This window comes from Pan paniscus, chromosome 7, assembly GCF_029289425.2.
Source record: "Pan paniscus chromosome 7, NHGRI_mPanPan1-v2.0_pri, whole genome shotgun sequence".
NCBI lineage: Eukaryota > Metazoa > Chordata > Mammalia > Primates > Hominidae > Pan > Pan paniscus.
Window position 1 is genome coordinate 37,056,798 of NC_073256.2, and position 15,065 is coordinate 37,071,862.

Genomic DNA, 15,065 nt, shown 5'->3' on the forward strand with positions numbered 1-15,065 from the left:
AGTATGGCTAATAATGAACTAATATAAACCTTAGAAACTGAATCAAAGTACGTGTCCTACTAACTGAGACTCAATTATGTCAGCTTCCTACATGAAGTGTAAAACCCAGTGTACTGCATATCTGCCTCATTGATATGATACGCTCTCACAGGGCAAGGCCTCACACCTGCCCCCAAAACATGGAGTACTATCCAAAGACAAATATTTATCACATTATTTTACAAAGTACTTTTTCCCAAGGTCAAAGCACTATCAAGATGATTACCTGAGACAGTTTTGTTGTAGTGGCAGGCAGAAGTGGGCGGCTAAACTTCTTCTGAGAGCCGATTGCTGCTGGAAATGGTGGTGCAGAAAATACAGCAGCCACACAATTGATTTTGTTTATCCACCCTTGCATTTCCTCTGGGCTCCTATGAGAAATAGATATGTTTATATTAGGATATTGCCATGTCTAAGTAGCATCACACTTTGCCTATTTCACGTTACTGATTTGCAATGGCATGTGAAAATCATTTACTCCTCCTGGTACAACTAATCCCTGACAAAACTTCATTAGAGATGAACATTGTCATTTGACGATCACCAAAGAAGCTATGATCATCACAGTGCCAGACTGTAATTCTCTCCCTAGGAAATAGAAGGGAAAAAAGAGAAACACTTGACAATAAATATTGATTAAACCCCTATTTTCTGTTTGATATGAGGCTAGGCCAAAAATAAATTATAAAATTTACTCATCTCTTTTAATTGTACTGTTTAATTTTAAAATCTAACTGAGGAACGTATTGGTAGAGGGAAGGTAAAAGGATTTATCTACTTTGGAAAACAGTTGACAGGTTCTTCGAAAGTTAACTGTGCATGTATCATACGTCCCAGCAATTCTACTCCTAAGTAACTATCCAAGAGAAATAAAAACATATAGATATGCCAGACGTGGTGGCTCATGCCTGTAATCCCAGCACTTTGGGAAGCCGAGGTGGGCAGATCACCTGAGGTCAGGAGTTCAAGACCAGCCTGGCCAACATGGTGAAACCCCATCTCTACTAAAAGTACAGAAATTAGCTGGGCATGGTGGTGCGCACTTGTAGTCCCAGCTACTTGGGAGGCTGAGGCAGGAGAATCACTTGTACCTGGGAGGTGGAGGTTACAGTGAGCAGAGATCACGCCACTGCACTCCAGGCTAGGGTGGCAAAGTGAGACTCCATCTCAAAAGAAAACATACAGATACACAAAGATTTGTATGTTAGTGTTTATAGCATCATCATTCCTGAGTCATAAAAGGGAAACAATCCAAATTGTCCAGTAAATGGATAAACAAAATGCGGTAAATGCACACAACTGAACAGTATTTAGCAATAAAGTACTGACACACACTACAATATGGATAAACTTCCAAAGCTTTATGTTAAATAAAAGAAGCCAGACACAAAAGACCACATCATATATTAGTCTGTTTATATGAAATGTCCAGAAAGGGCAATACTGTAGAGGCAGAAAGTAGATCAGTGGGTGCCTGGGGCTGGAGGTGAGAATGGGAGTGACTACAAAATGCGCACGGGGATCTCTTCGGAGTGATGGAAATGATTCAAAACTAGATTGTGGTGATGGCTGAGCCATTCTGTAAATATGCTAAAAAAAATCATTGAAATGTACATTTAAAACTGGTGATATTTTATGATATGTAAAGCATACCTCAATAAGACTATTTATAAAACCCACCTAAGAGGAGGTGAAAATCATCTGACGTGATCATATTTTTAATTTATGGGTCATTATATCCAGAAAGCCCAAGATTCACAGCACTTAATAAATATTTGCAAACTCATAAATGAATGGTAGAAATGATCATGAATCAGGACAGATTATCTACCATACACATAATCAATAAACAAAAAGTCAAAAAAAAGTCAGCCAAAGTCATTTCCTTCATCAGTTACTCTGAGAGAAACCACACGAACTAACCTGAGACCACTCTGTCAGCTCCTCAAGGCACCCTCTCTAGGCTGATCTCTCTGGCTCCATTATTATTTCAATGGACTGTTTTTTGCATCAATTCTGTCCAAAGTAATTGGATCTCCTTAGTTATTACATCTGGTATTTTTGATTGAAAAAATCAGGGAACAGAATAATTTGAAAGTTTCTTTATGCCCAATAGCTGTAATTATACATCCAGCTATGGGTCCCTGTGTGATGTTAACCGTCTCATTCCTACACTCAAAAACCCCGGGCAACTTGTTTCCTTATAACTTCCCCCTAAAACTGGCAATTCATCCCATTTCCTTGCTCACAGTAGAATGACATCTTTTCCTTCTAGTATAATCATGGACTACTAGAGCTCAGAAGGGAAACAAAAAAATAAACATTTACATTTATTGAACAGTTCCTATGTGCCAGGCACTGTGTGAGGTATTATGCACACTTATCTCACTGACTTCTCACTAGAACTCTGTAAGATAAACATTATCCCCTACACTAGTGACGAGCTGAGGTTCAGAGGTTAAACTATGTGCTAGGAGAAAGAGCTAGAGAAACGGTGTTATCTAGGTCTGTTTTACTCATTTTGCGATAAAACTTGTCTACTAAAACCCTCATGTTTTATTGATGAGGATACTGAATTCTAGAGACGGTAAGTGGCTGACTAACAGTCAAAGGGCTACTTTGTAACAGGCAAAAATGTAAATCCTGGGTTTCTATGTTTTTTTATTCTAATCTTCTTAGGCAGTTATTTCTCTAATGTAAGCAGTTGATGACTTTGACTCCAACTCAAAAAATTTCCCCTGCAGAGCTTGATTTTGTTCCTTGGAATAAAGTAGTGCTAAGTGAACTAAAACACAAAATCAAATAAAAACCAACAAAACATACTGAGTTTGAAAAAGCAAGACCCTCCAGTCGGCAGTTTTAAGTTTAAACACGTTTGGTTTCTTCTCATAGTCCGTGGCCTTGGATGCCAATGCGTGGTGCACACTCACAGCGTTTTTCAAGTCCTCTTCAGACAAGGCCTTTTCTGGCTTGTATTCATCCTATAGATGGACACAAAGAAAATAAAGGCAAAAATCACGATCAGATTTCAACTTAATTTTTTAAAAGCAAAAACTAAAAAAGTAGTTTTTAGAAAATCCAAGTAAGTGAATGAAAAAAATGAAACAAACGGTGAGTAAAAACAACCTTATAAATGTTACAGAACATTATGTTGTTTGAAAGATTTGCTGAGAATGAGAAAATACATCTACCCAAGGCATTTTTTAAAAAATCAGTTTTTTAAAAAACTGACATACAATAATTGAGGTAAATAGCTAAGTAAGGCCAAAGGCAGAAATATCTATCGTACACATTTTATAATGAACAGAAATGAGACTTGGACCAATAGTGTGATTTGGTTTCAGGATTAAATGGTTAAAAGCAAAACCTTACAGGTAACTGTCAACAGAATTATACCGAGGGTAAAAACAATGCCATTGTGTTCCTTGCTCTGAAGATATTACATGTTCCTGTTACTTTCTGTTTAGACTAATATTATCAAAAGAAAAATGAATAGTAAAATAAAATAATTATTCCAGCGCTTCTGCTGAAAGAAAAGAGGAAAATCAATAATCAGGTGAAAGCTTAGCTTGTTATCAAAAATTGAAAAATAGGTAAATGCATATGCTACCAACTGTTAGATATTTTCTAGAGTTTAAGGCCTCCCTTCCTCCTTCCCATATTTTATCAAAAACAAGATAAACATGCATTCTGTAAAACACACACATGTACCCCCGAACACACACACCACATCACCTTCTAATTAGTAGTAAAAGCCTAAAGAAAGATATTGTCTGTTTTCTTATCAGTCTGCTTTTACCAATTTTCAGAAAAACAATGCCAGTCCTCCATACTTCCCCTCCCTTTCATTTATCCCCTCCAAAAACCAAGCAGTTCAAATGTACTATTGCCATCAATTCAAATTGAGTCAAAAATAATCCTTCATGTGACAATGCTGTGAGGCAAAGGTTTTCCCTCTACAATATGATGTAAATACCAGTGGTAATATAAAGATTATCCACATTTATAATATTAAACGACAAAATTGTTACTTTGGGATTGCAACAAGTCTTACTTTATTAAGCCTCCGAGGTTAAGAAGTGCTATTGACAATGACAGTCTTCTCGAGTGGCATGATGAATAAAGGAGAATTTAAAAAACAAATACAAGGTATTTATATGTACCTGTTACTAATTCCCACTAATTCATAAAACTATAATCTAGTTATGTTTTAAGATCTGCCTTGTCATTTTTTAAATGAGATTTTTCTCAGTAATTTAGCATTCCAAATATTCACAAATCTCCTTCCAGGGAAATTTTCATCAAAGAAGGAATTTCAACTAGAGGTAGCATGAGTACAGAACCCCTCTGGCCTTATAATTACGCTATAACAGAACCCTGCACATGTGGCTCTCCACGCAGTGTAATTTAGATTCCAGACAAAAACATGAGGTGGGTAAATAACTGGAATGAGGAGAAATGATGAGGGCCAAAATCACTTTAGGGAATTTATATGCCACCTCCATTTCCATACATACTGATCCCCTAACACACCTAATGATTGAGTTTGCACAAAGGTTAGCCTAGAAATTTGTGTGTACTTTTTTTTTTTTTATATTCTAGGTCCATGATTTAAGCTTTTATCTTAATTCCTCTTCCCTATTTTCTTTGAATTAATATTTTGTTGTTGTTTGAATTTCTTAAGATGATTACCTAGTTCTTTTGTTTTCCATATTTCTTCTTTGGTTAAGAAAGAATTTAAGGTTACAATTTTTCCTCTGAGTATGGGTTACACTGTGTAGGAGAGTTTGGGAAAGAAGAGTATTTTTTCATTGCTTTCTAGATAGTTTGTAGTTTTAATTTTTTATCTCTTCTTTAATCTTAGTAATATCAAATAATGTGCTTCTCAAATTTAAGGTAAAGTTTTAGTTATATATTATTAGATATTCATAATTTTATTGGCTTATGACCAGAGAATATGGTCTAGAAAATCTATTTTCCCCAAATTTGGTAAGGTTTTTCTTGTGGCCAATCACATGTTTGATTTTCGTTAATGTTCCATAAACATACAAAAAATTTATTCTTTGAGGAATGAATGTGTCTTTATATTCAAGTTTATTGACTCGGTTCCTCTGCCCTTACATCATTTTTTCTACTAGTTTATCCCCTTCAGACACGTATATTAACCTTTTCCACTTCAAGTTCTTGTTGCATTTCTGATAACTTTTATACATATTTTAGTTGCTATGTTGTCTGGTGCATTTAGGTTTATAACTATCATCTTCCTTATAACTATGTGCCACTTATTACTTAAAATGTTCTTCTTTATCCTGTTTAATGCTTAGTCATATAAGATGGAAATTTAAAAGAGTCTTTCTTTTACGAAAATGCTCTATTTATCTATTCCTCACCCACATCAACAAGATAAGACTTTGAAAAATGTTTTGTTCTGCAATCTTACTAAAATTATCTTGTGTTATGCATTTTCTGTTTCAAGAAGCCTTATTTTGAATTTAGATTATACATTCTGAGTCTCCCCTCATAGATTTAACTGCATCTATGTTTCCTCGCTCACCTGCTTCTTTCTTTTTTCCATCTTGACCTCTCTCCTCTCATACCTTTGCTATTTTCTCTTCTCTCAAGTATTTTCTTTAGGTAGGTGGTATACTGTTTTATTCTTATCCTCAAGTATCTTTCATTTCTTTGATAGGTATAGAACTGGATATAGAACATATGGCTGCAGTCTTCTTCATTGGTTTTACTTATTGTCTGGAGATGCTATTCTACCATCTTCTAGCTTCCAGTTTAATACAAGTCCAATGCCAATCTAATTATTTTCTCTTTTTCTTGTTTTTTTCTCTTAGGAATCACATATGGGTTTTCCTTTAATCTTAGGATTCAGGATTTTTTGCTAGGCTATGCCTTACTTTTCTTAGCCATCCATTTAGTCTGAAACTAAAAAGTCCCACCCTTATTCTCCCTTATGTAACCATTCACTTGGGTTGATAATTGCTGACAAAACTAATAAACATAGTTGTGCAGACTGTAGCTAAGACAGATTTAAGGTCTCCAGCTATGGCTGCATCCAGTGCCAACCTACAATTCTTTTACATCTCCATGATTCGTGAAATTCTTCCTCAGCTTTTTGTTACAATACTCTCCTGGTTTCTCTCCTACCTCTCTGATAATTAGTTTGCTATCTCTTCTTCTTCATGCCCTTCTATGTAACTGTTGGGATGGTTTGAACTCCAGATATATATCACAATGTCTAACAAACTGCTACAGGTGAATAGGAAACACAAAACCAATTGGTAGCTATTACTATTGAATGACTTAGACTGTCTCATTTGGAGCCACTATAAATATTCTTCGAGAATATTATCTGCTGATATCTTCATTTAAAACCAAGCTCAAAGGATGACATTCTTATGCTGCTCTTAAAAATGCAAAAAAAAAAAAAATTTAATGCTACATTTATTACGGACCTAGGAAAAAGCTAACAGTAATTGTCACCTTGGAAGAACTGCACCATTATTTTAAAAGAGGACTCTATTCCAAGGTACTTTCCTAAACTCTAAGGTAAACTGCCAGATTACCTTATAATGGAAGGAGAACACTATATAGGGCATCAGTGGAAGACAGGATCTATTTAATTAGGGCTAAACTGAAGTTGAAAAATTTTAAGTCTAGGAAGCTTCCGCTTTTCTAGTTGATAATACAATTTTACCATTTTTTCTTAAAAAGGCAAAATGCAAATCTTAAAATATTTTCAGCATTCTGAATTCCTACTAGAAAATAAAGCTCCAACTCCACACACACACACACACACACACACACACACACACACACACAAAGGGCAAAACCAAGAGTAGAGTGGAAACATTAGGGTTGACAATTGGATTAAAAAAATGACTTTATCCTACTAAGTTCATTCTGACATCTTTATTTTTCACTAAAGGAGAGGATAGCGTTTAAATGGTAGAAGTGGGCAGGAAGAAATAAGGGACAAATTATCGTAATCAAACCATTTCAAACCAAGGACTATTTGCTGTGCAAACTAAATGTGAAACAGTGAGCAAGATAAATGCAATCAAGAAATCTTCTGTAAGAAAAGAAAATGCTCCACGACATCTAATTACTATCCATTTTCTCAAATAAATGAGGGGTGAAAATGATGACTAAAAACATGTTACTCTCTCGTGTTCCCTGCAATCTACATCGTTTTATGTAACAGGATTCATTAGAGCACTCCACCATCCCAATAAACACCAAGAATGTGATTTCACAATGCTATTTATTTTAAATCCATTTAAAGCATGAAATAAAAAGCTTTTTTTCCCTGAGAAACTTGTTAATTAAACCTCTTGTGAAGTTGAATCTTAACACACTAACATAAAAATCATCTACATATGTACAAAAAATTGGCATCAAGTCTGAAAAATTGTACTTTTAGGTAATATAAACTACAATTTGGAAAATGACCAAATTGTAATTAAAATTCTTATCAATTTAAAAAGCATATTCAAGACCCCAGTTTTCAATGTACTATTTACTTCATGCCTCATTAAATAGGTAAAATAGCTACATGTAATTAAAACAATTTTAAACAAAGTTGAAATGGTCTTGATTTCCACTGAGAGAACATAAAAGGGGAAAGTGAGACCACATTGTTACTTGGAGCTATGTGGAAATTAATAAAAATGTTAGTAATTAAAGCAAGCTGGGTCCTAAATTGTCTATTAATTCATGGTTTTGAAACTGGCATTAAAAATGTTTTTATAATTTGATGAATATCTTTTTTAAAAAATGCTAAGTATGTCTGATTAGGTGTCTTTCTAAAACTCATTCAGCTTCGTCCTAATAGCTATTTCAACATGTAAAAGAGCACAGAACCAGCAGTTTCACAAAAGGAAATAAAAACGCCATGAGCTCACAAGAAAGCAGGATGAGCGACAGGAGACCAGGCCAGAGATGGACCTGCTCAGGGTGCCACAGTCTTGGGCACATCAGCTCCAGACTGATTGCTGTCATCACAGTCTGGGAGGCCTTGAATCCTCAGTGGCTTCCTTCTGTGCCTGAACCAAGCCCTCCCCTGAAGCGACCCAGTAAACTTTTACAAAACCTATTGGTTTTGTAAAAACCAAAAAGTTTAATTCCAATTAAACTTTTACAAAACCAATTGGTTGAGCCTAGGAGGTCAAAGCTGCAGTGAACTGTGATCGCACCACTGTGTTCCAGCCTGGGTGAAAGAGTGAGAATCTGTGTCAAAAAACAAAGAAAAAAACAAGCCCCCAAAACAAAACACAAACAAACAAAAACCCCTTATAGGTAGGTGGAACAAAATCTCTCTTCAGAGTAAGCCAGAGAATAAAGATGATTCTGCACCAAGGACACAGGTTCCTGATCTGTGATAGCAAATGTACGTTTTAGATAACGAACTGATTTTTCACTTCTAAAGACAGGGTAAAGGTAAATAAACTCAGGTTTGAACAGTTGCTTTCTAGACCCTAAAGATAAAAACACATAGAGATTCTTGAGAGCCTGGTCTGCAGACTACAATAATCAAGAGGTGAACTCTAAGTAATTCACTGCCATGCACTAACCAGCCACCTACACCCGTCGCTCTTAACCATTCCATCAATCATCTCTAGGGCAGTTCAGTTTTGTAACAACCAGAACTGGAACAAGAATAACATCACAAGCCTTACAAAAATACTTTCAAGAGAGAAGCAGAGACTGTCAGGGACAGACACAAAGCCCATGACAGAAACTGAGAGAGAACCTCTGAAGCTTTGTGATAGCAAAGGCTTGTCAAAGCACTTGGCTAGCGGATGACTCACTCTGTAACGAAGTGGATATGAAGTTACTATCCAAATGTTAACAATGATGGATCATCAGAACCAACAGGAATTGAATCATTTTAATGTCAATTAAAATGCACATTCAATTCATAGCACTTTCTAATTTTTAAAGCACATATGAACTATTAGTATTATATTAAAATAATATTTGTCTTTTCTTCCATGAACGCTGCACATTCCCATAGTAATAATTAACTACCAATAGGGCACACATTTTTTAGGTACTCTTGGGCTCAGGGGCACTGCAAGTACTAGAAAAAACACAGATAGGAGTGTGCTCTTACTTAGCTATAAAACAGACAAAAGCACTGTACCATAAAAGTCCTATTATGCCAGATCATGACTGATACCTGGACTCTGGAACAGTTTTGAAATGTGCAAATATTTAAATCAGCCCCTATGCTGGTGTTGTATATCACAAGCTCTATCTCAGAGAGTTATAGCAACTAGAAAGAAGTATTCACCCGAATTTATTCCATTCACCCTGTGTTTTCTCCAACCTTCACCTATACACTTGGTTTACATCATGTTAACTGGTGCTTTTTCACGAGGTGATTTTAAGAGTCCACTAGCCATTCATTGCATAATACTGGTCTTCTCATACACACTGTCAGGACAAGTGTTTTCAGGGACCAGACGCTATGTTTATTTCTCACATAGCTCCCAACATGACATTTTGTAAAGGGATCTGACATTACTATCGTGATACTCCGTGGATTTACTCTTTGCTTGAAAGTGAAAGGCATATGTGACTAAGTAACATTAAGGAAGTGGCCAGAAAGGAAAATGAGGCAAATGGTGATGAGGCAGATTGTGTGTAACTCAGAGAAGCAAAACAAGAGCTCTGGATAATGTAAGAAACTGTCTGGGGGAAAGGAACAAAGACAAGGACTTACTTTACTCTAGAGTTAAATCAACAACAGGAAAGAAAAGAGATTCAATGGAAATGAGACAGACACCGGGGACTTATTATTTTCAAAAGTCACAGGAAGGGGAATATGAGAAAAAGAGGAGTGGAGTGGATCAAACTGGAAACTTCTGGGTGAGCTTCTCGAGAGTAGTTGTCTATGTCCTCTCTGCCTCTGCATCCTCAACTCTCCAATCTGCCTTCCATGCTCACCACCGCACTGAAACTGCTTTATCGATAATTTGCTACTTGCTGAATTGACGTGGCACTCTCCAATTCCCTATCTTACCTTTTCATGACAGAACATATTTCAAACATCTCTTAACATCTGTCGTACCAGTTTTCTCTCTGGCTTAGTTTTCTTCCTAGCTGTCTGGCCACATCGCACAGGCTCCTGCTCCTTTCTCTTCCTCCTAAGGCACATATGAGTATATGGTCCACTGGCTCTGTCCTCCATCTTCTCCTCACTCTTGGAGTGACATCATCTACTTGTATGGCTTAAATTACCAATTTTTTGTTAATGACTGTTCAGATCTGCATTTCTGGCCCCTTCATTGGCTCCAGATCAAAGTATGCATAATTGCTTACTGGACACATCCATTTATTATTCCACACACTCTGAATTGAACACCTCAAACTAAACTCTCCAAGTAGAACTATGTTTCTCCCTCCATCTTACCCCTGCCCTTGTTCAAGTTAATCTGGTCTCTGTGTCTTTGATAGAACCTGTTTCCAAGTCATTCTCCACCCTGCGGCCACACAGATTTTTTTTTTTTTTTTTTTTTTGAGACAGAGTCTCACTCTGTCACCCAGGCTGGAGTGCAGTGGCAAGATCTCGGCTCACTGCAACCTCCATCTCCTGGGTTCAAGCAATTCTCCTGCCTCAGACTCCTGAGTAGCTAGGATTTTACAGGCACGTGCCACCACGCCTGGCTAATTTTTGCATTTTTAGTAGAGATGGGGTTTCACCATGTTGGTCAGGCTGGTCTTGAACTCCTCACCTCATGATCCACCCGCCTAAGCCTCCCAAAGTGTTGGGATTACAGGCGTGAGCCACCGCATCTGGCCCAGATTGATCTTTTTAAAATACAAATATAAATGCTGTGCATGGTGGCTCACGCCTATAATCCCTGCACTTTGGGAGGTCAAGGCAGGAGGATCGCTTAAGTTGAGGAATTCAAGACCAGCCTGGGTAACGAAGTGAGATCCCGTTTCTACAAATAATAGAAAAATTAGCCAGGTGTGGTGGTGGTCCCAGCTACTCAGGGGGCTGAAGTTGGAGGACTGCTTGATCCTGGTTGGGGTCAAGGCTGCAGTGAGCTGAGACCCCGCCATTGCACTCCAGTTTGGGTAACAGAGTGAGACCTAGTTTCAAAAAAATAAGTAAAATAATCATGTCACTCCCCATTTAAAACATGTGATAGCTCCAACTGCTCTAAGATAAAGTCTCAACTCTTTAACGTGGTTCTCTAGGCTCTTCTGCCTCAAACACCACTGAACCTGCAGTTCCCCAAACACGCTGTATCACATCTAAGTATCCATACAGGTTTGTCTCTGAGTTCCCTTATATGACTAGCTTCCATTTGTGTTTTTAAGTGTGGGGTTAGATATCACTTTCTTCATAAACTCTTTCATGAGCTTCCCTTCTCTTGCTCAGGTTAAGTGCCCTTCCATATGTGTTTCCATAGCACCCTCCTCTCTTTGTAGCATTTCTCAAATTGCACTGAATTGGCCTTTTGTTTGTTAATTTCTTCAGAATGAAGAAGAAAGCTCCTTTGGGCACCGTATCTTGCTCACAATCATATCTCTAGTATACAACATTCTAGAAGACGGGCAAAGTCCTAATCTTATATATGCACTCATTATTGACTTGCTTCCTAGGTAAATTTATGGCCCTCTGTATCAGAAAGGTAGTTTACTAGCCAAAGTTCAGCTGATACTGGATACTTAAGCCATATTTTAAGTGTCAATCTGAGAGATATAAAATAGGATGCCAACAGTTCCACATACTTCATGGTTTCTGGGAACAATAGACCTGAAAAAGGTCTATGTTAGAAAATCTCAAAGTTTATGTACTCAACTAATAGAAGATACGAGACATTTTCCAGTGAAAGAGTGGAAAGTCTCCTATCCCAGTGAAAGACTGGCTGGAGCCAGGCAAGTGCAATCAGAGAAAGGGCAAAGCCATCATTCTTTATTCAAGTCAGAGGCTGAAGGAAAGTAAATGCACAGTTGCTGTGCAGTGGCCAAGTTAGTTGAAGCTGGGTGAAGTCATAACAGTTAGAGACCTCTCCCCACAAGAGCATTTTAAACTTCCAGTAATTACAAGGGTCTCACACTAGAGTGTTCACATTTACTTAAGAAGAGACTAATGGGAAAAATATTAGCTTGGCTAGTACCATCTTTACAATACTGAGTAGGTTAATCAACTTTAGAACGCCAGCTTTTCAATTTAAAAAATGGGAACAGTATCCTCCTATGAGATTGTGAAGCTCAGATGGAAGAAGTAACCTACAAACTATTATACTAACAAACCAGTCTCATTTCTGGCTAAATGGCCAATGAAGCAAGCTGGCTCAGGCAATCTGCCAAGCCATTTCCTACATTTCTGATGTATAATGCTCTGATCTGGGAGTGGTTATTCTTTTAGATATGAAATATACAGAAATGCTCTGCAGGGCTATGTGGGCTTTCTTTAATATGGGAATACTGCTCTTAAATGTCTCTTCAAAAAGGTGGGGGGCTCCTTGTGCTTATTTGTTTCATGTTTTTGCTACATGGAATGGGTATATAGAGCCTATGGCTCATTTTTTCATAAAGGGAGTATCTAAATATCCAGGGTTGAGGTGGTGAGAGGGAGAGGGAGCGGAGGCATGTGTCTGATCTTTGGTAAAATTCCTCTAACTAGAAGACAAGTATGTAGAAGTCATGTCATATATATAATTAATGTCTATGGGAATGAGGAATGGGGTGATATGGTATTTTTGATCTGTGTTTATGCCACATCGCTAGCTCCAGAACACGAAGCCCTCTGCCTTGCCTGGCACTAGTGCTAGGAGGATTTATGGAGGCATTTGTCTCCTATCTGAAGTGGAAACAAAGGTAGAAGAAATTACTTATTTTTCAGTAAAGGTACCAGGGAAAGTAAGGGCCTTTATTTGGATGGTTGAGAAGGCCTAACTCTTAATGATTTCATACACAGACTGCTGTAAGAAGATTGTGAAAAGGTAGGAAAACAAGGTGTGAATAAAGCCAGTAACTTTATTTTTATTTTATTTTTGAGACAGGCTCTCACTGTCGCGCAGGCTAGAGCGCAATGACCCAATCTTGACTCACTATAACCTCCGCCTCCTGGGCTCAATCAATCCTCCTGCCTCAGCGTCCTGAGTAGCTAGGACCACAGGCAAGTACCACTATGTCTGGCTAATTTTTGTATTTTTTGTAGAGATGGGGTTTTGACATGTTGCCCAGGCTGGTCTTGAACCCTTGGGCTTAAGCAATCTACCCACCTCAGCCTCCCAAAGTGCTGGGATTACAGGTGTGAGCCACTGTGCCCAACAACCACACCAGACACTTTATTCCTTATGAGATGACTAATAATCAGGAAAGGACTAAAAGAAAAAATACTCTCATTTCTTATAAGAGTCGTCAGGAAGGGAACCAATATTTACTATTAACCTACTGTGCAACAGGTGTTTTCATGTATTTAATCATTTCTTTATATCAACCATGCAACATCATTTCCCCTCATTTTACAAATAAATGAGTTGAGGTTCGCAGAGGATAATTAACTGCTCCAAATCAGCAATTAGTTAAGTGACAGACTTGGAGTTTGACAAGGCATGTCTACTTACTGGAGTATGACTCTTCGTAACTCTTCAAGGTGTGACTCTTCTTTTGGAAGAGCCTTTTAATGCTCTTCCAAGAGATATATTTTCCTAGGGGGATCTGAGGAAGCTGGGGAGAGTGATCCCCAGCCTAAGAAAGCTCTTACTTTAATACCTAGGAGGCTGCTGACACTGTGCCCATGTGTTCAGGAGGCATGCAACATATGGGAGCATAAACACAGGGCGGCCATAACCTTAAGAGGCACGAGATATTATTTATTAATGCTTCAACTTCCTGTAGGAGTGGCCAAAAACCTTTGCAACAAGCCACTTTGGCTGGGATGGGAGTAGTGAAAGAGGTTGAGTGAATGGAGACTGTGAGGACTTGGCACTCGCTCCTGTGTAATTTCAGCTGTGCCTAGTTTTCCTTCTGATGACTATTGTGACTTTTTTGTTTATTTGTTTTTCGGAGGGGGAAAGCCTTTACTATTACTCTCCATTTGTAATGAAGAAATGCGAATTGAATTATTCTTGAATTGTTCTATATGGGTAAAAATCATTATACGCTATTATGTAGTTGAGAAGTCTTGATGAAAGGCTTAAAGTAACTGATGAGCAACTAATAAAGAAATGAGACCCTAAACAGATTGTTATTCCAGTGGGTGGGGCAGGGGGTGGTTTGTGTATGTGTGTGGAATATATGTGTTTACAATGAAGGGAAGGTGGTCTTCAAAGCCAGCCATTATGGACTTCCGGAATGGCTGGAATTGCCAGCCATTATGATTTCTTTCGAAGACCAATTTGATTCATTTAATCAGGGAAGCAGTGGCCCTGTTTCCTTCTGTCTCAGGCAGTACTACCCCCTTCATTTATCCCCAAGGCCGAGACGTTGGCAGCCGCAGGGGGGAAAATGGAGGGCACTCAGGAGGGAAGTTAACTGGAAGCCCTTGGACAGGATTCCTTGATGCTGAGAAATGTATATGGGGTAGAAAGGTGTGGAGAAAGAGAGAATGGATGTAGAGCCTGAGTGTGCTAGTGAGGCCCTTAAGGATAGACGCTGGATCCTGGGATCTTTGCATCCCCATCTCTGGCAAAGCCCCTGTTACACAGGAGGCCAAATGAGTGAGCTTTTGTCAAACTGAATGACACTAACTTTGGGACAGGGCTTTTTTCTCCTCTCTCCTCACCCAAATAGTGGGGGATTGGCTGAAGAAGGGAAGAAGAAGGAGAGACATTTCTGCTATACTGGAATCCTAGGAGTGTAAATACTGGCATCCTAAGAGCACAGAGTGGAGAACAACATGGCACTCCCAGGTCACATGTCCCACACAGGTCCTGTGAGGAGGGCTGCTTAGCATGGGGGACACTATGCCACCTAAGTCCTTTGAGTACCTGAGTATAGGTGGGAGCGGCAATGACCTCTCACTCAAAGAGCTTGAAATTCCTTGAGGG

At 38.3% G+C, this 15,065-nt stretch overlaps 1 protein-coding gene across 11 annotated transcripts in view; it reads right to left on the reverse strand.

Annotated features, from left to right (window-relative positions):
* Positions 1–15,065, reverse strand: part of PSD3 (pleckstrin and Sec7 domain containing 3) — a 713,864-nt gene that overhangs the window by 45,298 nt on the left and 653,501 nt on the right. For all 11 annotated transcript variants that reach the window (XM_003823634.7, XM_055116331.2, XM_063607125.1 and 8 more), the window contains 2 exons: positions 2,863–3,020; positions 266–410 (listed from right to left, as the gene is read on the reverse strand). In XM_003823634.7, coding sequence (XP_003823682.5) covers positions 266–410; positions 2,863–3,020 — 303 coding nt within the window. The remainder of the gene's footprint in view (positions 1–265; positions 411–2,862; positions 3,021–15,065) is intronic.